General features: G+C 36.0%; 1 protein-coding gene across 3 annotated transcripts in view; it reads left to right on the top strand.

The window, feature by feature from the left end:
- The window catches only part of SCLT1 (sodium channel and clathrin linker 1), a 140782-nt gene that overhangs the window by 39904 nt on the left and 76295 nt on the right, over positions 1-24583 (top strand). For all 3 annotated transcript variants that reach the window (XR_014776753.1, XR_014776754.1, XM_084768866.1), the window contains exons 7-10: positions 1016-1138; positions 3124-3189; positions 8411-8481; positions 21134-21224. Coding sequence is in view for 1 of the 3 variants with exons in the window: in XM_084768866.1 (XP_084624992.1) it covers positions 1016-1138; positions 3124-3189; positions 8411-8481; positions 21134-21224 (351 nt within the window). In the remaining 2 variants the exon portion in view is untranslated. The remainder of the gene's footprint in view (positions 1-1015; positions 1139-3123; positions 3190-8410; positions 8482-21133; positions 21225-24583) is intronic.

Here is a 24583-nt window from a genome sequence, read left to right as displayed (position 1 = left end):
CCATGGCACAATATGCACTTATTGATGAATTAAGAAAAATCTTAGTATAAAATGCCAAGTGAAGTCATATTAAAAACAATACATTATGTGATTATGATTTCACTAAAAAGAAAAACTTAAAAAATTGTATCCCAGGTGTTGGAGAGATGGCTCAGAGCTTAAGAGCACTAGCTCCTCTTCAAGAGGTCCTGAGTTCAATTCCCAGCAAGCACATGGTGGCTCATAACCATCTATAATATGGTCTGATGCCCTCTTATGGAATACAGGCACACATGTAGACAGAGCACTGTGTACATAATAAATAAATAAATCTTAAAAAATTGTATCCCAGAATACATTTATAAAAGATTTATAGAAAAAAACAGTCAATATTTATAAAGATTATATCCATATATTAGTAATATTTATTAGAAGGACAAATACTAAAGTTTTAAATAGTTCTTTATTGTTTATTTTCCATATTTTCTATAATAAAAACTGAACTCCTTACAATCAGAAAATCATACTGTACTTTCTCAGGGCTTTTCTCCTTTAGTAATACAAAGGTTTAATTTACACTTTTTTATATAAAACAAATAGAGAGGTTTTTAATAATACAGCTGATAGCAATAATTTTAGCTATTATATCTATAATTAAAATTTCAGACTAAGAGAATTTTACTTTTAGATTTATTTTCTAAGTTACTATTAACATTTAAAAATATTATATTACAGTCACATGCCAAAAAACAGCCTGTCAGTGATGTACTGTGTATACAATGTTATTCCATAAGACTGCACCACCTAGTGATGATTGTGGTCGTTGTAGTTAAGTACAATGTTGTGGTCTCTAATAGTACATTTCTCTGACAGTGTTCTTATCGTTAAACTATGCATAACTTCCATCTTTACATACATCCTGGTTTTACTTTGTAACTTTATAACAACCATTTCTAAAAGAATAAGATTGAATTATGCTAGCAGTAAATAGCCTGCTGATACTTTAAGAAACTATCAATTCTTTTTTCTTTGATAGGAAAAAACTTGGGCTCTGGAACTCTGGCAGACTGCTTCTCAGGAGTTAGAAAGTATACAGAAACTCTACCAGGAACACCTGACTGAAGCCCAGATTCATGTGTTTGAAAACCGAAAGCAAAAAGTAAACCTGGGTTTCATGATTTTCGTATATATTGGTCAGAAACTGTATCATGAAAGAAGGTGTTTTGGAAAGAAACTTCTAGGTCTCTCATATTTTTTAAGGTTAATAAATTTATTTCAGAATCTTTTAAACAAATAAGGAATCAAAGTACTGTCTCAGCACATGTTGTGTTTTGAATGTGATTAAAAGCAAAAGGTGCATTAGCTTGGGAAAGATATTTTTTTATACGCTGACCTGGAGTTTCATTGCTTCGTTTCCTACCTGTTTTGAAATAAAACAAAAGCTGTTCATTGAGTTACAATGAATAGAGAAACTTGTTCAAATATACTTGTTCAAATTATAACGCTGTCAAATAGCAATGTTCACACTATTAAATGTGACCTATTGCTAAAGTAGATGTCTAGTATGTTGACTATAAATTAATTGTAATTTTGTCATAGAAAGAAATCTTACTGGTTATTGAACACTTCTTTCTGTCTAAAGCAAGAGTGTTTTTACATCAGGCATCTAGCTTTTGCTTTTTAACTGTTAACAAAATTGTCTCATAAAGACTACCTATCCCAGACTGGAGAGTTGGCTCAGAGGTTAAAAGTATTAGCTGCTATTGCAGAGGTCCTGAGTTCAATTCCCAGCAACCACATGGTGTCTCACAGCCATCTATAATGAGATCTGGTGCCCTCTTCTGGTGTGCCCTTGTACATGCAGATACAACATTATATATATATATATATATATATATATATATATATATATATATATATATATATAAATAAGTCTTTTTAAAAAGAAAAAAAGAATGTGTTCTTAAAAGAAATTATCTATCAATTAAAAAATCTGCCTTCATTATTTTTCTGTTGGTTTGTTGTTGTTATTATTGGTTGTTTTGTTGTTGTTTGTTTTTCTTTTTTGTTTGTTTTTGTTTGTTTGTTTGTTTTTGTTTTTCGAGACAGGATTTCTCTGTGTAGTCTTGGCTATTCTGGACTCACTTTGTAGACCAGGCTGGCCTCAAACTCACAGCTATCCATCTGCCTCTACCTGCCAAGTGTCTGTTGATTCTTTTACTGCTAAGTACATTTGAGTACTGTTCTCTTGGGAGTTATCTGTTAAAATAAGTGGATTTTCATTTGTTAATTCTTCAAGTTCAGATTTGTGAATACCATTATTATAGTGAATTTCTGCCTGTGTAATCCTAATGATACTTAGATGGTATTCTAGTTCACAAGATTTTTCATATCAATGCTGTAGTTTGAAATAACACATAACAGGATCTGTGACTAGTCTGAGGTCTAGAAAAAACACTTTAAAAAGTAAATTCTTCAAGGCTGTTTCAGAATGGTCAGCAGCTGAGCCCCTAAACTATTCTGTTGTTTTCACACAGGATCCTTCTTCTGCTATAATTCTATCATTTGATATTTTTGTAAACAATACTTTATCTCTATTTCCCTAGTTGCCTATTGATCATTGCTTTTGTTATCTAACGTGCTAGCAGCCTGTCCCAGCTTTATTTTATTTGTATAAGTAGTGTTTAATAGGATCAAGTGACCTAATCAAATGATTTTAAGTTTATGGAACATGGGAACTTTTTACAACAGTTGCACAATAACCACAGTGACTCCTTTGCAGTATCTTATCCTTTTTGGATATGTTTGAACATGTAGTTTCCAGTGTCATATACATACTCTATAGCTTTTGAAATATCTAATCACTTAAATGTTTGTAAATGTATGTTTTTTATATTTAAAATATTATTTACTGGTATGTAAATTTGTACAAATAATAATTTTACATGAAATATAAATCATTAGTATCACCATTGCCTCCTTGTTTAATTTTTAATTATTGTAATTTTTAATTTATTTTACTACTAATTCACATAATAGAAGATCTGATGCTTATGTCATACAAATTTAGGTGTTTGATTTTAGTTTTACTTAAAGTATGGGCTACCAGTAAAACACTATGGACTTACCATATTTTCTTGTTAGGACCAGCTGAACAATTTTCAACAACTAACGAAGAAACTTCATGTTGCTAATGAGAACATAGAAATGGTAAGTAGAAATAACCATTTCTTGTACTTAATTTTTACAAATTAGAAAACTGCAACTATATTTATTTATGCCTGTTCTCATCAAAGCAACAAAGCATGTTGTATAAATTAAAGCATATAAACATTGTTTTTCTAATTTTTTTTACATATTAAGTAACTGAACATACTTCATAGTATCCCTTAAAGATCTAGCTAACATGTATTTGAATTAAATCCTAATCTGAAAACTCTCTTAGGATATTTGGCAAGGTCACTTAAGAGTAAGTGACTTAGACCTTCAGCGCCTCAAAAGCAATGCATGCACCTTTTCTTTAGTGTTTCTTATCACACATGGCCAGAAAGGTGAAGTATAATGTAACTCTTTGTTGAAGGAATAATTGCTTCTTTTTTAAAATTTAATTGAATTAAGAACCATCTGTAAATTAACTGTCAGTATGTGGGATTCATATATGTTATATATAGATGTAAATTTTCCTACTTCTCTTTTAAACAAATATAATTCAGCCTCCCAGTTTCACTTAATCTCTTTTAATGCTCTTATTTTCTTTTTGCTTTCTATACCTCCTTGGAATTTTATTTTTACTCATTGTTGAGTAATAGAATTATGGCACCCTAGGTGATCTCTCCCTGTGCCTTCCATTCTTCCCTAGTTACTCTGTTAATTCCTGCTAAACAATGTCTGTGCTTAAGAGTAGACTTATGTCATCAAAAGTAAGTCATCCCATGTTATTGCACTGTCTTATTATCCTTTAGTCAAATGTCTCCTATTTATGGTAACATGTTTGTTTATGTCATCTTTGAGACATTAACCTCATAATGTAGCCTAGACTAGCCTGGATTTACCCAGGCTGGCTACTTACCGTCCTCCTGCCACGCTCTCCCTGGAACTGTAGATGAACCTCCATACTGGCTAACATTTGAGATTTAGCATCATAGGTTTTTTACAATATATTTCTGAGTAGTCTTAAAATTCAAGTAAAATGCTCCAAAACAAAAGGATTGTGAGGTCTATAATTAAAGGCTTTTAATAATACATTTCTATACAATAGTATATATTTCTAGACACTAATACTTTAACTTAATGTCACAATTATTTGTTGTTTCTCTCAGTGTATCTCCTAGATCTGTAGGAATTTTATAATCCTTTGTTTGATATTTCTACTATAGATAGCTTATTTTATCAATAACCCCAAAATATTTTTAGGGAAAGTCATAGGAAAAGGATGGTTCAGTGTTGTCAGGGATATATTAATCTGTGGTGGTGTCTTTAATTCCAGCATTCATGAGGCAGAGGCCAAAGCAGGCAGATTTCTTTTGAGTTTAGGACCATTCATACTATCATGCCAGAACAGCAGAGTTGTGTGTGTGTGTGTGTGTGTGTGTGTGTGTGTGTGTGTGTGTGTGTGTGTGTGTGTACAATATCAAGCAAATGCTAAGCAAAAAGTTGTCATGAACAATCTTGTACAAATCAAAAAGCATTAGGAGTATAGTGGCAGGAGCAAATCTGAGTCAAGATCAAAACAAAAAGGAACAGTCCCTATAAAAAGGAAGCAATCCCCATTAAAAAGGTCTCCTACTGCAGTTGCACAATAAAGTAATGAATGTAGGATAAATGAAGTGTATTTTAGTGAAACTTGAGGAAGGTGTCAGATAAACCTGAACCTTTTCCCCACAAACACAGTGATTCAGCAGTCAGAGCCCATTAAGTTTCTGTTTCCCAGGAAAAGATGAAAACAGAGTCAGTAAAGCCAGAGGGTTGGTTTGGGTTTGTACTAGAGACATGGTTCCCATAGGATCATATGATCAAAATAAGACTCTCTAGCTCTCAGCTTCCTCCAGGGGAAGTAAGAAGCTGGTGTGCATATCTAGCCTCAGCTTTTCTTAAGGGGTTCTCAATAAATTGGCTTCTTTCTTGTTTGTCTTGGAGTTCTCACAGTTCCTAGACAGTTTAGCTACTGTGCAAATAATGGTGGTGTGGTACTACTTAGACTAATAGATGCCATTGCCCCTGGCCATCACTGTCCTCATTGCTAGCTAATGAACAAAAGCTTAGGTAGCTCCTGGTTCCTCTTGCAGGAAAGAATGGGTCTTTATATCCAGCACCCTGTCTTCTTAGGGTTTTCTAGAAACCTGTCAGTCTCCTTTGTCTCGTTTGTCTTCATGCTCTGACCATCACAGTGTAGCTGCCTGGAGGAAATGTGGGGTTCATAACATAGAATGAAGCATGTCACAGTGCCTTGCCCCTCATCACAAAGCCATTGCTGCCACTATATCTATGGGAGGAAATTAATACAGGGTATCTCCTAACCCTGGGACTAGCTAATTGGTGGAGGCTCTGTCTTAGAAGATATCAAGTCTATGAAGACCAGGAGTATTCCAGTCTCTTTTCATGTCTAGAAACCAAAACAGTCCTCCAAAAAAAGTGAAAAAACAGATATTTCAAAGGAACCATAGAAATCTTCAGAAACCAGCACTTAATAAAGGAGACAAAGGAGAGACAGAAAAACAGGCAGACAGACAGGTGGGATAGAGAATGTAAAGCAACTCTTAATTAGATGTTCACTGATGTCACTGAAAATAATTCATGAAACATGTAGACTTTGAAAAAAGGGGAAAATAGTTTAATGCCATATAGAAATAATGAAAACCTACAGAATCAACTAACCTAGGCCCATGGGCACCAAGACTGAACCGCCAACCAGGGAGCATCGGACTGACCTGGGCCCTCTGTACATATGTAACAGTGGTGTAGTTTGGTCTTCATGTGCGACTCCTCACAGAGGGATCAGGGGCTGTCTCTGACTCTCAAAGGACTTTGGGACCCTTTCCGCATACTGGGCTGCCTCAGCTGGCCTCAATAGAAGTCTTGCTGCAGTTCGGTATACTCGGTATGGGGTGTGGGGTCGGGTGGAGAGGGGAAGGACTGAGAGGAAAGGGTGGAGGGGATACTGTGGTCCGCATGTAAAGTAAAAAAATTAATCTTAACAAAGAAAGAATGGAACCATAGGAGCCTGAAAAAAATTGACTGGAGGAGTCCAGATCAAATGAAAGAATATGATAACTCAAAAAGAAGAATTAAAATTTTAGTAAATTAAATAAAAATACAGAATCAGGAATTCAAGATGTCATGGAACTAATTCCTGGTAAGAGTTAGAGATAAGTTTAAAAAAATCATTACCACAGTTTTCAGTAACTAACAAAACTGAAGAAATTTAAGGGCAAAAAGAGGAGCTACGATTTAAAAAGCAAACAGATGTATAAAACATGTTCATTATAGCAGAAAATTTCCCAAATCTACAAAAAGATACGGCAATCCAAGAATAGGAACCATTAAGAACTCCAAATAGGACCAGAAAAGAATGTCTCTGTGTCACATTATAGTTAAATGCCAAGAGTACAGAACAAAAACAAAATAGTGAAAGCTATGAGTGAAATCCCAAGTTGAATCTAAAGACAAACTCGTTAGAATTACATCAGACCTCTCCTCTCAAGAGAAACTCATAAGAGCCAAGAAAGCACGGGATAATATATTTCAATCTCTTAGAGTACAGAACTGCCAACTACGATTATCATATCCAACAGTTATTTAAAACCATTGGAGAGATAAAGACATTCTAAGATGAACACAAATGAAAGAAGCACATGCCAGCAAAGCCAGCACTGAGGAGTATATTTAAAAGATTCCAATGCTGAAAGAAGGAAAAGAGAATCATGAGACCTAAGAATAACTTTCATGAGGAAACATGAATAAATAAGAATTAGGAATGGATTCTACATGCTCTACTCAGAAAGCTAACAGACCTCTAGGATTAACAACAGTAAAAACCCATATGTACGGAGCAGCCTTCAATCCAAACTAATCTAAAGAGGCAAAGACTCCTACATATTGACAAAGGGAACAATCCATGAAGAAAATGCAACTGTTGCTTATATTATGCAAAGAATATTGGTGTACCCAGGTTCATAAACAATTACCAGTAAATATAAAGGGATGTAATAATAGAAGGAAATGTCAGTGTGCCACTCAGTATCAGTAGATACTACTGAAAAAACACAAACTTCAGCGTGACATTTTGCATGGTGCCAAATAGACCTAATAGACACCCCTAGGTGAAGAGCTACTGATGATTTAAAGCTACTTAGAGAAGAAATTGTCTTTCCTATAGATGAACACCCTACCCTAAATGTTTATCTAATCGCAAGTGGTCATCCCTAAAAGAATATACCTATAAGCAGCAGTAAATTTACTCATCAGGTTGTATTTATATATTCACATTGACATATATGTATAACAGTGGGAAAGAAGAAGAGAACATGAGTTTGAAAGGATATATGAGGTAGAACGGAAGGATGGAGAGAGGGAGGAAATGATGTTATATTTTTATTTTAAAGGAGATTATAGAGATATAAAATAAAGGAGAGAATGAAAAAAGAAATGAAAATCTGATTATTGAAGGATATTTTTACCTGCAGAAGTTATAGTGAAACTCACTTACATAAATATATCATAAAATATAAATAAGCTAAGCATAGATGAGTATTTCTGGAAGCAGAGTCAGGGATGGAAAGTTTGACACACCAGTCTGGACTATATATCAATACTGTCGAAAAATTAATTGATTTTAAAATAAAATAAATTGGGCCAGAAAGCTGACTGAGTGGATAAAGGTGGTGATACCAAGCCTGAGTCTAATTCTTGGGCCCCATGTGGTAAAGGAGAGAACTGATTCCCCACAAGTTGGCTTTGGACCTTCACATGCCATGTGGCATGTCCCTTTCTTCAATAAATACATGTAATTTTCAAGTTTTTAGAAAAATAGATAAATTAGTAGTGTTTCTGGAGCTATAGGTCTTGTCCTACTCATCATCAACATGGGAATTCGTATTATTTATACCTCGGTCCCATTAACATTGTTAGACTGCTTTACAGTACACACTATTGATCCCATAGCCTATAGCACTTCAGTTTCCTACACATGTCCATCAGCCAGAGAAAGCCCTTGGACAACAGTGCAGGGTCTGGTAGTTGGAAGCAGGATCCATAGGAGTAAAGGTGAGGAAGGAAGACCCAAGGTTTTGCCTACAAAAAACATAGTTGATTATCAAGAACCTAACCTTGTTTTGTTCTATTTTGTGTTTTGCTTATATGCTGTATGTCACCTTTAAAAATATAGTTCCTAAATGTTTTAATACTTAATTTTTTTTATTTGTTCTTATGACAGACTAACCAACACTTCCTGAAAACAGTAACTGAACAAAACATGGAGATCGAGAAACTTCGAAAACATCTTAGGTATTTTTAGGCATGAATTTTGGTGTTTTTTTTTTATTAATTATATACATTCAGGGAATTACTTATAATGCCATAGATTTTTCTATTATGTTTTCTTTCTCCATTTTATTAAACCTTTGCCAGAAACACTGCATGTATGAACATCAGCCATAAGAGCAGTGAGTCAGGAGCTGACTGTAACGTGTATGTGAAGGGATATAGAATAGTAAGCCAGTGCTACAACAGAAAACTCACTCCCCTAGAAAAGTGGTCCATTGCTTATCTTCCATTGGACTTGTGCCTAAGAAAAGGAGGCTCCAAAACCTGTTTCATAGCAGGTAGTTACTAGGAACTACCAGTAGAGGAGTGGGAAGCCGAGATTGGAAAGAAAAAGATGTACCTAGAAGAGATAGTCATTGACTTCCTGTCTTTTACTTTCTGTTTTTATGATAAAACTTTTGACTCAAAGCAACTTAGGAAAGGCTTAATTTTAAATGCATACCCTTCCAGAGTGCTGACCGTCAGTGCGGGAAGTTAGGGCAGGAACTATCGCAGAGGCTGTGAAGGAATGCTGCTTGCTGGCTTTCTGTCTCTGGCTTGCTTAACTCTCTTTCTTGTAGAACCAGGACCACCTGCCCAGAAGTGGTGCTGCCCACAGTGCACTGGGCCCTTTCACATCAGTCATTAAACAGCAAATCTCCCAATCTGAGGGAAGCAACTTCAGGATATACTTTGCTTTTCAGTGTATTTGTCCTTCCCCAATAACTCCTAACTTGTATCAAATTGACAGAAAACTAGTGAGCATACTTACCATCAATGGAACATTATGTACCTATTAAAAAGAATAAGGGAAGCAGAGCTGCATACAACTTTAAGATAAGATTTAAGGTAGGACTGGCGTTGTGGGGGTCAAACCCACAGCCTTGCAAGTCTTCTGCCACTGAGCTACACACTGAGCCCTAAAAATATGTAAAATTAAAACAAATTCAAGATAAGTAATTTTGTAGCATTTAGGTTTTTCTAATTTGTTGTAATAGAAATTCACAATATTCACTGGTAACCAGAACTCATTGAAAACTGCTGCAATATATTTTTATTTCTCTTTCATCTAACTATTGATGTGGGTCTTTGACTAGTTTTGCTAAGGATCCATTCCTCAGTGCATTTCTCCTTTTCATAGAGCCCATCCTTTGTATTGTTCTTTAGTTTTCCATTTCATGAATATAAACTGTGGTCTTTATAATTTCTTTCCTTGTGCTGATTTGGGGGTAAACTTTTCTAAGATCTAGAGTTTTATTATTAGATTATTTATTTATTTATTATATTTGTCGAGGATGGGTTTCTCTGCATAACAGCCCTAACTGTCCTGCAACTCTCTTTGTAGGCCAGGCTGGCCTCGAACTCACAGAGACCCACCTACCTCTTCCTCTAGAGTGCTAGGATTAAAGGCCTGTGCTACCACACCTGGCGATTTATTTGTTTATTTGAGGCATCTGATCTTTTTTAAATGTATGCATTTGTAACTACAAACTTTCCTGTTATAACTGCTTTTTTTGTTCCCTCTGGTCCCAGTATGTTGTGTTTTCATTTTTATTTGCTTTGAAAGTTGTTTTATTTCCTTCCAGATTCCTTTAGTGACTCACTAATCATTCAGAAATGTGTACTCTACAGCTTTTGGGTGGAACAGTCTGTAGGTGTCTGTTAAGTCCATTTGATCTACAGTATAGCTTAACTCTGAAATTTGTTGACATATTTTATCTAGATGGCGTCACTATAGATGAGAATGAAATATTATTGAAGACACCTTTTATTGTTGTTTTGAAGTCTGTGTGGGCCTTTATGACGAGAAGTGTTGGTTTATGATTGGATGTGGTGGTATTAAGTATATATATTTTTACTGTACTTGAATTCTTATTTTTCATCAATGTGAGTTGGCTATCCTATTTTGTTTGTTTATTTTATTATCTTTTATACAAAGATTTCTAAACAAGCACAACAAAATGAATCAGTGACTAATTAAGAACAACTTCAAAAAATTTAAATGATAGGAGCTAGGGGAGATGACTCAGTGGATAAGATCTGCAAGCATATGGACCTAAATTTAGATCCTTTGCAGAGATAAAAAGCCAAGCATAGCTGTGCATGAGTGTAACCCTTGCATTAAGTAGGAGAGAAGAGAATTGCCAGGTCTTGCAGCCATTACCCTAGCTGAGAAAATGGGGAGCCTTGTTTTTTGTGAGAAACCAGGAACAAGGCAGAGAGCAATAGACTTGATGTTCTCTTGACTCTATACATGTGTTCATGTGTGTAGGGGCAAATACACCTCTGTACACACATGTGCTAACACACAGCTTACTCTAAATAAATTAGTAAAATTAAAAAATAGAAATTTGCAATGATAGAATGAAAAATGTCGGCAAAGAAATAAAAAAATCTAAAAACAAAACAAAATCGAGAACTACTACGCCAGGATGAGAAACTTCAATTCTTTAGTGAGACTGTTTTCCCACATCTTTATATTTCAAATGAATGTAAATTGGAGTAAATTGTTGCGGGGGGGGGGGGGAGAGAAAGAGCAGGAGAAACAAAGAGAGGGAAAGAGAGAGAAAAACAAAGATAGAAAGAAGTATAGTAATCTGCTTTCTCCTTAAAATAGTAAAATGTCAATGATCAAGACAATTAATTATGTAGGGAAAAACTTATTATTTATAAGGATAAGTTTTATCAAGTAAAACAAAATGGAATATATTCATGGAAGTGTGGATATCAGAAATAACATTATAAGTCAGTAAGGAATTATCATGTTGGAAATAGTTTCTATCTATAAGAAAGTTTTATAGGAATTTTCCTTTCCAAATTTATTTTTTTATAGGTTTAATATTTTAATTGGAAAGCAAGACTTCACAGAATATTTTCTAATAAGATAATCTAAAGATTTGGCTAGGAAAATGTTTCTTTTTTTAACTTTATACTTAAATTTGGTTTAAATGATACATTAAAACATAAATATTGTACATATTCATGGAGTGATGTTTCTTTTAAGTCATATACACATTGTATATGGGAAATGTTTCTTATTCAACATTTAAAATATAAACCAAAATAGAAAAAGATTGATAAGTAAGAGCCAGACATAATTGGGCAAAGACTGTGAGCAAGCATTTCAAAGGTCACAGCATTCTGGAAAATGAAAGCTAATCAATGTGACAGAAGAGTTACAAATTTGAGTGTTTTGAATGTTTTTCCCAAAATTTGGCATATTTACATATATACAAAGAATTGGCTTAGAAGTGGAATCAAGTCTAAAAGCAAAATTAATTTATTTTATGTATCTTATATTCAGAATCTAAAAGTAATTTAATACAATATTTTTAGCTTGCAGACATTTTTACTGCAAACTAGCACTTGAGATCAGGTATAAAGTTTCTGATTTCTTAGTGTTCCATATTTCATGGTTAGGAATTATTATGCTATATTAGTTTATACTCAAAAATTGATGCCATAATTATAATATGGAATCTTGGTATGAAGACACATACCTGTAATCCTAGCACTAGTAGCTGCAGACAGGAGAATTCTTTCCGTGTGTGTGTTCACATGCATATATATGTATATAGATTTGAGGTAGAATATACTAATGAAGTCTAAAAGAGGATAGTATGCATTAACATATAGTTCAACAACATTTAAATAATAGTCTGTTCATTATAGACATTTTAGCTATTGAGTTATATTCATATTTCTATGTATACTCTAGGAACAAAGTATATATATATTAATATAGTTATATGTTTCTAAAATAAAAACATTTCTAGCAGTTATATTGCCTAACTTAGTCATTGTTTCTATAGAATGTGGCTGTTTGTAAAATTTAGGAACTCGGGCAGCCTACTTGTTTGTCACCATGGGAACAGTAGGTAAAATGTAGTAATTATGTGTTTGGAAAACTAGACATCAACAACAAGCATTCATGTATTTCATATAAAGTTATAATAAAATGCCATAATATAGATCTAAAATATAATGTTTACATTAAACAGATATGGGTCTTGAGCATAAAAACATGCAATAACAGCACATATCATGGTTTAACATGAACTTAGAAAACAAAGAAAAGAAAGATCACCAAACAAAACTGAAAGCTTTGTCAGGACAGTTAGAAACAACAAGTCAAGTGTGAATTCAAGGCCCAGAGAAGATTGCAAGGAGAAGTAATATCTGTAGCATACTAGGATGACCTAGAGTGCAGAGATGGATCCTGGAAGAAAAGTGAGTAAGGAAATTGGTTCATGAGGACCTGCAGTCAGGTACTGTGGATATGGAGGATCCCATGTTGAAAGGGAAGGTGGGAGTTCAAGGTAAACTGTTACAACGCTCAACTGGTAGACAGCATCTTAATGGCAATTTGATTTAACTTCTTAACATTATGAACTAAATGGAACCAAAGGCTTGAACTGTCTCACTCAGGATTTCCCAACAGACTCAAGGAAAAGCCAAGTTGGAACTCACATCTTTTCATTGCTAATCTTAGTTTGCGCCTAAGCCTGGCTCTCTGACAGTATTCACAACCATAAAGAAGCAAGAATGAGAGTTGATTGGAAAAGAAAGGATGATGAGTGGGTATGTTGATTTTTGACATCTGTGTGGAAGATTCATCTCTTGTTTTGGACATTTGGTGTAAAGACTCTGACTTGAGATTAAATGAGTTTTGAGTGATAATACTAGTTGTGGTTTTCTTCAGCCGAAAGGATCATGAGTATCGTGCTGCCCATAAGCAATTTTGCCATAATATTTACCAATGGTATTCTGTACCCCAACATTAATCAGTTCGGAGTTGTATACATAAAACTATGCCTGCTTTTCCTGCAACAGACTTGAAGGAACATAAGGATAAGCAGATGCTTCTCTGAAGGGAAGGGTGTTGCTTTCAAGTTTGACAGATTCTGAATGATGGGCATATTGACATTACCAAAATTTAGTTTTTAGGTTCTCTATATTACCATGCCAAGAAAAAGTAAATTAGAAATTCTTTAAACACATTTGTACTTACACTGAAACATAGTTTCATTTGCTGTTGTCTGATAATATGATTCCAAAAACTAAAATCATGTGAATATATAATTAAAGCTTCTTTTATTTTCCTTTTTGAGAGTTGTGGTGATACCCTAGCACAGCAGATGAAACTGCTCAGGCTTTTCTAACAACCTTCATTCACCTGGCCCTCCTTGACACTCATGTGTAAAGTGCTCTAAGTGTCACTTTGCTGTTTTTCCAAACCTCTTGGCTTCCTTCTTTTTGCCTTTTGATCATTATTCTGTATCGCAGAATATCTGTCTAGCTACACTTGCTTTCTCCAGGAAGGTGTTTTCTTCATTATACCAGGTTTTTACTCTTTTATCCTTGCAGATATATTTAGCACTCACTCATTTAATGGAAATTTTGTGTTGTTTCTCTGTAGGTGCTTTCTCATTTTATTATATTTGCTTTAATACATATCTATCTCAGTGGGCTTAAATCCTGCATCTTGGATATTTCTTAAAAAAAAATCAAAAAACAAAAGAGAGAGGGGGGGGAGAGAGAGAGAGAGAGAGAGAGAGAGAGAGAGAGAGAGAGAGAGAGAGAACACCAAGCATGGGAATCTGAAATAAAGGGAATCCCAGTGAGTTCCAACAGTGAGACCTTTTCTTAAAAATATGTATTGCCATTTATGTGTATCCTTTAGGAGTGATGGGTTTGGTCTATGTAGAAGGATTTCCTCTAATAGCCTGAAGCACTAACATATGGGTTCATGTTAAATTCTGAAACTTAAAAGAAAAAAGTTCAGAAAGTTGAAGTGAGGAATGGCCTGAGGTCAGGTCATGGAAGGCTTGATGTCATTCTGAGCAGCCACTGACATGAAATGATACAATTAAATTTTATTTTTGAAAAAAAAATTAAGGAAAGGATAAAAGAGCAAAGGGGTTAAGAATTAAAATAATTTTTAAATAATTTTGTTCAAAATAATTTTAAATGTCTGTGCCTTTGACTTGGTGTTAAGAGACATGCCTTGCTTGTTCAGTGCTGTACATTTGGTCTTCAAATAACGTATATATTCTAATTAACTTTAGCCACTCATTAACATGCATTGATACTACTTTTATATAAGGAATATGTACCTTGCTAACATTATTGACTGAGAATTGGGATCTGGGTATGTAATTCAGTGATAGGATACTTATTTGTCACTTACAAAACCTTGAGTTTAATCCTCTGTACCCGCAACCAAAAATTAACTTAACTATATATCATGGTTTCTGAAGCCGAAAAAAAAATGTCCTTAGTAAGATTATGGGTAATATGACATGACTCCCCTCATGTCATCCTTCACTTTTTCAGTAGTTTCTATGAGTAGGATAGCATACGTTTTTATTTCTTCTTTTTTGTTGTTGTTTTTAATTAACTTATTCACTTTAGATCCTGTTTGTAGACCCCTTCTTCCTCTCCTCCTAGTCTACCCTCCCTCCATCTCTCTTACCTATCCTCCCTCCCCTATTCCTCAGAAAAGGGAGCCCTCCACCCACCCACCCCAACTCATTAAGTTGCCTCAGGACTGAGTGCATCCTCTTCCTCTGTGGCCTGTCGAGGCAGCCTCACCAGGAGGAAGTGATCAAAAAGCAGGCAACAGAGTCAGTGTCAAAGACAGCCCCCACCCCTTACTAGGGGACCTACCTGAAGCCTGAACTGCCCATCAGCTACATCTGTGTAGGGTCCTAGGTCCACTCTATGCATGGTCTTTGGTTGGTGCTTCAGTCTCCGCAAGCTCCTCTAGGCCCCAGTTGGTTGCCTCTGTAGGTCTTCTTGTAGAGCTCCTCACCTCAGGTCCTTCTGTTCTTCCCCCAACTTTTCCACAAGACTCTCTACACTTCACCCAATGTTTGGCTGTGAGTCTCAGCGTCTATTTTGATCCACTGCTAGGTAGAGCCTCTCAGAAAACAGCTATGCTAGGCATCTGTCTGTGAGCATAGCAGGGTATCTTTCATAGCGTCAGGGGTTGGCTTTCTCCCATGGGGTGGGTCTCAGGTTGTGCCAGGCATTGGTTAGACTCCCTCAATCTCTGCTCTATCTTTATCCCTGCACATCTTGTAGGCAGGGTAAATTGTGGGTGGGTTGTTGTTCCCCTCCCTCCACTAGGAGTCCTGTCTAATTAGAGGGTTTCCTCTTCAGTCTCCATGACCCCTGCTACTAGGAGCCTCAGTTAGAGTCACCCCCGTATCCTCCCAGAAGCCTGCTCTGTCTTAGGTTTCTAGCTTGTCTTAACCCAGAGTCCTATACGGTATCTCCTTCCTGATGGTTAAAACACAATGGACTCTGAGCTGAGCTAATTGTCCTATCTTCCAAACCTTTTTACTGTTAGTAGTGTCATCCAGTTCCTGCTTCAGAAAAGGAGGAGGGAGGCATCATACCCACGTTTAAAGTGTCTCACTCCCTGTCACTGTGCTGTCCTTGCCCTTGCCGAGCCTCTCCCATGTAAGCCACTGCAGAGACCCTGATTCTGCTGTGTCATGTCAGTGACTTCCCAGAGTGACCTGACCCCAGGCTACTCCTCACTTCAGCTTTCTGAACTATTTTTACTTTTCTGAACAAGCCATATTTTAGCTTGTTTCTCTCAAATTTTTCAGATTGCCTTAAATTCCTTCCTTTAACAAATGCCCTCCCAAATTTAAAAGTTCAGTTCATGTGTCATAACTTCAGATAACTTTTTCTGAATCTTTCTTTCTTACCCTTTCAAAGCTGGTGTACTTCTTCTCTAGAACAGTTGTAGAATGAATACTAGTCTGTTGCAGTACTTTAACACGTTATAATGTGTAACTATATACATTTTCAACTCTTCTCACTAACCTATAAGATCCACAAAAGATGGTAAGAAAATATTTTGAGTGATTAACTTATCAAATTAAATAATTAAATTTTCCTTTATTGGAAGGATAAAGTAAACTAATTTATATGAGTTTTCTATCCATATCCCTTGTTCATCAATCTTTCTGAGGTACAACTGCTTTCTTAGTCTCTCATTATTCAGAAAATTTTTGTATTATACTCTTCACTTACTGCTTAATAATGAGTGAGTACTTAGTAATGTGATTTCGGAATGAGCACCCCGATCAATCATTTTGATATAGTTAAGAGAAGTGTTATGCCATTCATATCAAAAGTATTCTGTGTTTTCTAGTACAGATCTAGCCTTTAAGCTATACTGACCTTTATATCTGTTTTTTTACCAATAATCTCAAAAATTCAAGAATAGAGGTAAATTTTTAGTACTCTCAACTAAAATCCAAGCCATTTTAAACCTGTGATAATGAAATTATTTATAAATAAATGGTTTTATTGAAGAACATAAAAATCAGTATTCTACAAGTGCAGTACTTAAACTCATGCTATCATATTGAGTGTAATAGACAAAGTATATAAATTGAAATGTATGTATATTCCTTGTGTTCATCTCTAGTCATTTTTACAAATGCAGTTTCCCCCCAAAAGTATATGTGCCAATAACTTTTATATACCACTTATTTTAAAATGTACTTTTGCCAGGTAATAGTTTTATTTTAACGGAGATAACAGATTTTTCTCAGATGTTTCATGTTTCAACTTGAAAAATATTGTGTCTTCTATTACAAAAATGCTGTGGAGATCTGGAACTTGTCTACCACAAGTTTTGAGTCGTGATGTCTCTTGGGATCGCTCCCATGTGAGAAGTGGCCTTGAGCAGATGTGCTTAGTCACAGGATTGCCAGACAGTTCCGTGTGTGTTGGCAGCCAGCTTTCCAGAGGGAAAACAAAAAGGGGTTTTGAGATGAGGATAGGGCTTCCCTATCGTTCTTTCTTCACAGCTTAACCCTAATTTTACTTAGGTGATTGTAATTATATGTTATTTTTAATTGTTTGCTTCTCTTACTCTTTGGAAAACAAAGAATGTCCCATTTTCCTTGTAGAGCACATGGGTCACAAATGGACCTTTGCAGCAACTATTTGATATTAATATTTTTGTTTGTTTCAAGAATAGGTCAAAAGTAAAGCTAGACAGCATTGTCCTCAAGTTGTGCATCTAAAATAGAAGGCTATTTAAGAATGTTTCATTTATATTTATAACTGTTTTGGAAAATAGTGTGCATCTGTGTACCTCTTGAGGTTGTGCTCTGGTGTGGGATGCTGTATGAGAAGCATAGATTATGGACTCAGCTTTTACAACCTGTCCTTTCATTGCCTTAGTCCATTTCAGCTATTTAGCAAAATACTGTAGGGTGAAATAGATTGGAAATTCCATAAAGTCATTTCTTTATAGTGCTAGAGGATGGTAAGGCCACGATCAGGACACCAGCATGTTCCAAGTCCAGTGTGGGCATGGAACCTTGTACCTTGATGCACCTTCACACGGTTGGAGGTACAAGCAGCCTCCCTTGGGGCCTCTTTTACATAGTTGCTGATCCTATTTTTTAGGGGCTCCACAATCATAGCTTCATCACCTCCCAAACATCCCACCTCCTAAGACCATCACATGAGGTTATGTGAAGGTTGTACTTTTACAGGATTTTAGTATGTGGGTTGAAAGGACAGTTACATTCAGACTAGCAGCCATTCACTAATGGATAGTTTCGGCTGGTTGCTAAGCACACAAACTTCATTTTCCTCATCTCTAGGAGAAATAAAATTTTGCCCCACACTTCACACCCCAGTGTGCAATGGATGATAATACTATCTTTAAGCACATCCATTCTTCTTTTTCTCTTTTTTTTATTAAGTTATTTATTTACTTCATAGCCCTATTGCAGCTTCCCCTATCTCCTCTCCTCCAGGTCCCTCCATTCATCTCACCTTCCCACCCTCCACCCTCCTCCCTTCTTTTCAGAAAAGGGAGGCCTCCTAACATCCATTCTTCTTTGGCATCCAGTCTGTCTAGGCAGGACAGTGTCTTTCCAAATCATTTTTATAGCTATGCCTTGTACTCTTTTTTCTAAAGGTCTTATTTTATTTTATTGGCATATACATTTATATTATTACTCATAAATTTTAAAATTACATACAGCCAGAAGAACCAGGAAACAATCAGGGATTATATGAATGTTACATTCATGGTGTCTTGACTCATTGTATTTGGCAACCTTGTAGAAAATATCTTTCCTATCTTGGTGATTCTAAAATTCTAAATGAGAATCAATATCTATCATATCTCATCTCTGTCAACTTAAAACATCTATCTAGATCTAAAAACATCTTAACCCCTAAACAATTAAATTTAATTGTAAGACTAAACTATCTGGTCTTCAACCACATCCAAGTACAAAGCATAGACTTACATAGTAGTAGATCTGCTTGAAGGAACCAGAAGGGTGTTTGTGTGTGTGCATGAGTGTGCACGTAGAGGCTTCCAAAAACCGTTCTAGGATTCTGCACATGTGAACATTGAATGGATAAAATATGAAGACACAGTTGTGCTTATAGCTGCTCTTTTCATCTTCTCTCCTTTACACTCATTTATTGTGCTGTTGTCTCCAAAAGGGTTAAAAATTAATAAACTGTGGTCTCTGCCTTCAAGTTGCATTCCATCTTCTATGAACTCATAACTCCACAAGGGAGAATCCATGTAGCATTGATTATAATGCAGTGTGGTCTGTTAATGTACAAGAAACTATGTTTTATAAGAATTGTGATTGAGGATCTTATGTAGACAGAACCAATGAGGACTTGAGTAAATGTTGAAAAATTAGGAAAAGAGAGCGAGAATTATACAATAAAAATGGAAAATTTCAGAGTGTGCTCAGGAGGTATGCGATTTGTATGTTCCCTTTCAAACCTGCGATAGAGTACATGGGAGCAACTGGCAAGAGATGAGGCTTTGGGGTTGACTGATCCTCACCTTTCCCCAAGAGAACTATATAGATGTTTATTCAAAAATGATGAAAATAAAACATTTTCCCATTTTAAATTTTATTAATTTATTCAGATTACAACTCAATTGTTATCCCATCATTTGTATCCTCCTGTTCTTCCCTCCCTCCCACTTTCACCCTATTCCCCTTGGTCTGTGACCAAGGGGGACTTCTTCCCCCACTATATGGTCATAGGCTGTCAAGTCTCATCTTGGTAACCTGCTTATTATTCCTTTGAGTCCCCTCAGGCTTCCCTACCCAGGGGAGGTGGTGAAAAATGTGGCACCAGAGTTCATGTCAGAGTCAGTCCCCGCTCTCCACATAACTGTGGAGAATGTCCTGTCCATTGGCTAGATCAGAGTAGGGGTTCGATGTTTACTATTTGTATTGTCCTTGGTTAGTGCAATAGTTTGAGCAGACCCCCTGGGCCCCGATCCACCTGTCATGATGTTCTTCTTGTACATCTGACAAAGATCTAATATCCAAAATATATAAAAAGCTCAAGAAATTAAACATCACAAAACCAAATAACCCAGTTGAGAAATGGGGCTCAGAATTAAACAGAGAATTCTCAACAGAGGAATATTGAATGGCTGAGAAACACTTAAATAAATGCTCAGTATCTTTAGTCATCAGAGAAATGCAAATCAAAACAACTCTGAGATTCCATCTTACACCCATCACAATGGCTAAGATCAAAAATTCAAGTGACAACACATGCTGGCAAGGATGTGGAGAAAGAGCAACACTCCTTCATTGCTGGTGGGTATGCAAACTTGTACAACCACTTTGGAAATCTATCTGGCGTTTTCTCAGCAAACTGGGAATAGGGCTACCTCAAGACCCAGCTATCCCTCTCCTTGGAATATACCCAGAAGATGCTCCAGCACACAACAAGGACATATGTTCAGTCATGTTCATAGCAGCCTTATTCATAATAGCCGGAACCTGGAAACAGCCTCACTGTCCCTTAGTTGAAGAATGGATAAAGAAACTGGTACATTTACACTATGGAATACTACTTAGCTTTTTCCCATTTTTAATGAGAAATCTAGAAATAAATTTTAAAATGGAGTTTAAAGCCTGAAGCTGGACCTGGTAGGTAGAGAAGGAAAGCAGGAGGATTGCTGTTTCAGGCAGCTTCAGGCCTTTGAAACTTGTATTGAGAAACAGAAAGGCCTAAGGAAATCAATCCTCAGAAGTGATGCTAAAGGTTGGGCCATAAATACACACTTCACAGACAGCTTAGTAGTTGACTGGATATCTTTCAAAATAAGAAATAAGTCTACAAATGGGAGAATTTTGTTCTCTTAGCAGTGTCAGGTGAGCACTGGGCTCATGATGCTCTGCTTACTGAGACTCCTAGCAGATGCTTTAAGCCTTACATTTGACTAGTATTTACTGGGCACTTTAATGTACTTTACTTTTACTTGTTCAATAACCCATGAAACAAATAGAAAAGCAACATTATACTGAAGTTCTTGTTTATGATGGTCAGATTTTTCTTCATTAAATACATAAGATTGTTTGTACATTAAATATAATTTATCTAAATAAAGTATTCTTTATACCCACCTACAATTACCATATTTTTGTTTGCTTTTACATGTATTTTATTAGCAATAAGGAAATAGTTTAGAATTTACCTTTGGGATTCATTTTTAGTTACAATAAACATTAGTAATTATTTTACTAAATTTAGATTTTTAACTTCTAGTCTTTATGGTCTCTATCATAAGATGTGAATTTTCTTCCTTTTTCAGGCAAGCAAAGTTAGATCTGAGAGTTGCGGTAACAAAAGTGGAAGAATTAACTAAAGTGACTGAAGGTCTTCAAGAACAGATGCTGAAGAAGGTATAGCATTTGGAATAACTTAGTGAAGACACTATTTCCATTAACTTTAGCATAGTGAATTAAAACACTGTAGCCACTGCAAACAGATCCTTAAAATGCAGATTACAGTCAAGTTTTGCTTAACTTGTCCAATGCAAGTGGAAAATAAATACCTAATGCCATAGTTTGTATTGTTTATTAAGGTTTCTTTGTCATGATAGGCTATTTCTGTGAGTCAAAGGGGACTTCTAGAAAGGTATTGAAGAAATTTCAGGCTTTAGATTTAGATGGATATAATTATTAAAAATTCTAGTTCTGATAGGGACTCTATATATGAATATCTAAGCCTTATTTCCTGATTTCTTAAAAGTTGATTGTAGATTTCCAGTAGTGATAGAATCGTATAGAGAGATGTGAGAGTTCTCCCACAGTATTTTTTTTTTTCTTTAGACTGGAAAACATCCTAAAATAGGAACTAAAGAAATAAGAATGTCTACATTTTAGATTTCTGACCTGATGATTCTTATAGTCTACTCCCCACACATACGGCTTTTTAAAAAATAGCTTTATAGTGGCTTAAGTCCTCAAAGTTTAAGCCTAAAAAAAAAAAACCATTGGATTTTTTTTTTTTAACCATTGGATATTTTTAAAGGACATACTGGCAACAAGAAGATCAGTAAGGAAAAAAGAAACCCATCTTATTAGTTTAAATTTTTACTAAACCTATGCCTGATAGTCAACATATACACATACAGGGTATCAAGAACAGACTGAAACCTACTTTGGTGAATCAAAAGACAATGAACTAAATTTGAGTTTGCTGTTTGTGTGGTTAAGTACATCCTAGAAATATGTACAAATTGAGCCTCAGAAAGTTATTTTATTATTTGAAGTATAAGAGAACAAACTCCAAAGTTGAAAATTAAAGGAAACAAACTTCTAGCAACAAGGAAATCACAAAGAAATTACACCCTTCTGTCCCATCTAGACTGACCCTTGATTGTGTAGGTTAGGGACACTCCATAGAACCTGCCTATACAAAAACAAAAGTGGAAATCAGAAATAGTCACAGAGGTGAGCTGCTGTGCCCTGTGGAACAGATTACAGAGATCACATAAAAGCAGGATCATTTCCCAGTTGAATAACACTTGTGCAATACCAGAATAACTACACTGTTAACAATAGCAAGTTTTCAACCAAAAACTACTGGACAGGAAAGTAGTTTCTATGCTTGAAGGGCAAAGATTAGGGCAATTGGAGAATATAAAACTGTCAGTTGACCTGCTTATTTGATGTAGAAGATATAGCATTCAAAATTGACCGTTACATTTATATTTAAGGTGGGGTAGAGTCAGAGCTCAGTAGTCAGTGGGCTGCGGCTTGCCTACAATGGATGTAATGTTTATCTTCTCGACATGAAGGGTTTTAGAATCACCAGCTACGTTTTGGATGTCTGAGGGAATTTCTAGGTTAGGTTAATAGAGGTGAGAAGAGCCACTGTGAGCATGGGCACATTCTTCCAGGGGCTGGACTCCTGACGGACAGTAAAATATGACCAACTACTTCATGCCTTTGCCTCAATGTCTTCCCTAGTATGATGGACATAGAAACTCAAACAATAGCCAAAACAAACCCTTCCTTCCTTTCTTAAATAACTTTTGTCATGTGTTTTTGTCACAGCACCAAGAAAAGTAACTAATACTAGGTTAAGACCCAGGCCTACAAAAGAGGAGGAGGAAGATGATGATGATGAAGAAGAAGGGGGGAGGAGGGAGAAGGGGGAGGAGGGAGGAGGAGGAAGACAAAGGAGGAGGAGGAAGAGGAGGAGGAGGAGGAGGAGGAGGAGGAGGAGGAAGAAGAAGAAGAAGAAGAAGAAGAAGAAGAAGAAGAAGAAGAAGAAGAAGAAGAAGAAGAAAAACAGAATCCAGGCAGGCGTGGCAATGCACACTTCTAACCCCAACACTTGAGAAGTAGAACAGAGGCAGGAAGCTGAGGCAGTCAGGATCATCCTCTACACATAGTGAGCTTAAGACCAGCCTCTACTGCTATATAAAACCCCATTTCAAAAAAAAAGAATACTCAAGGAATTGGGTTTTTTTGTTTGTTTTGTTTTTAAATTAGAGTAAAATAAAGTTGAAATGAAGAGAAAGGTAGAGAATTTTGATTGAGATCTAGAAAACAATTTTAAAATAAAAATCCTAGGGCTTTTACAGTAACTGGACAGGGGGTTGGGGGTAATTCATTAGATAGGCCCAAAAGTAGATTGGAAAAGACTAGATAAGCAAGGAAGTTGAATAGAGAAAAGTAGAAATATCCTTGTCCAAGAATCAGTTTCAAATATCTAGTTATGTTGGGTAGTATGAGCTAGTCTAACATAACTACAATTGGAACTGCAGAAAAGAGAAGAAAGAGAACAGGAAACGACCTAAAGTTGGTAGAGAACATTAGCACCCAGGAGTCTTAGGACATGCCCCCCCCCCCAGGTAGGATAAACAAACAAAGCTGCCTCTGGAATCATGACAACACTGGTAGTTAGGAAAGACATTGAAAGCAGAAACAGTCAACTGACCTGGGTGGTTAGGCTATTGGCATAATGTATGGAAAGTGCTGAAGGAGAACACAGCTCTCAATGGGCTCTCTGTCCAATGAAGCTGCATTTCAAAAATCACACAAAACATTCGAAATAAACAAAGTTTGTCCCCAGGAGACTTCAAAAAATTCTGAAGGAAGTTTATTAATTGTTCATTTAGTTTAGTTTTTGAGGTAGGATCTCCTGGGCTCAGACTAAAAATAATAAATCCAAAGTGGTATGTCTACTGCTGGAAATTTTTATCTTAAAAGAGTCTGTTAGGCCAAGCATGGAGGAGTACACCTGTAATCCAGGCACTTGGGATGCAAGCAGAAGGATTGCCCCAAGCTGAAAGGCAGCCTTTGTTGACACTGAGTTCTGAACTAGTCAGGGCTACAGGAAGACCCTGTCTGGGGGAAGAAAAAAAAACTTTTCAAAGATACTGCCAAGACCAATGGAGAAAGTAAAATGATATTTAAAAAATGTTTAATGTAGCCAGGCATGGTGGCAGGTGGATCTCTATGAGTTCAAAGGCCAAACTGGTCTACAAGCGAGTTCAGCCAAAGCTGCACAGAGAGACCCTGTCTCAGAAAGAAAGGAAGGCAAGCAAGGATGGGCCAGAATGTCTTCTAGAAAGACTTGATATTTAAAAAAAAAAAAAAAAAAAAACCACCTTTGGATAGTATTCAAAGCATCACTCTGTCAGGGCACCAAGTTGTCCGTCTTTTTTTCATAGCTAACAGGAAATATTTAAGAGAGCGTATTATCCATCAGAGTGGCTGTATAGAAGCGTTAGCCGTGCTTTGTGGGA

Source organism: Acomys minous (genome assembly GCF_964271855.1).
Source record: "Acomys minous genome assembly, chromosome: 19".
Classification (NCBI taxonomy): domain Eukaryota; kingdom Metazoa; phylum Chordata; class Mammalia; order Rodentia; family Muridae; genus Acomys; species Acomys minous.
Note: the sequence above shows the minus strand (reverse complement) of the source record. Positions and strands in the feature narration are given on the sequence as shown.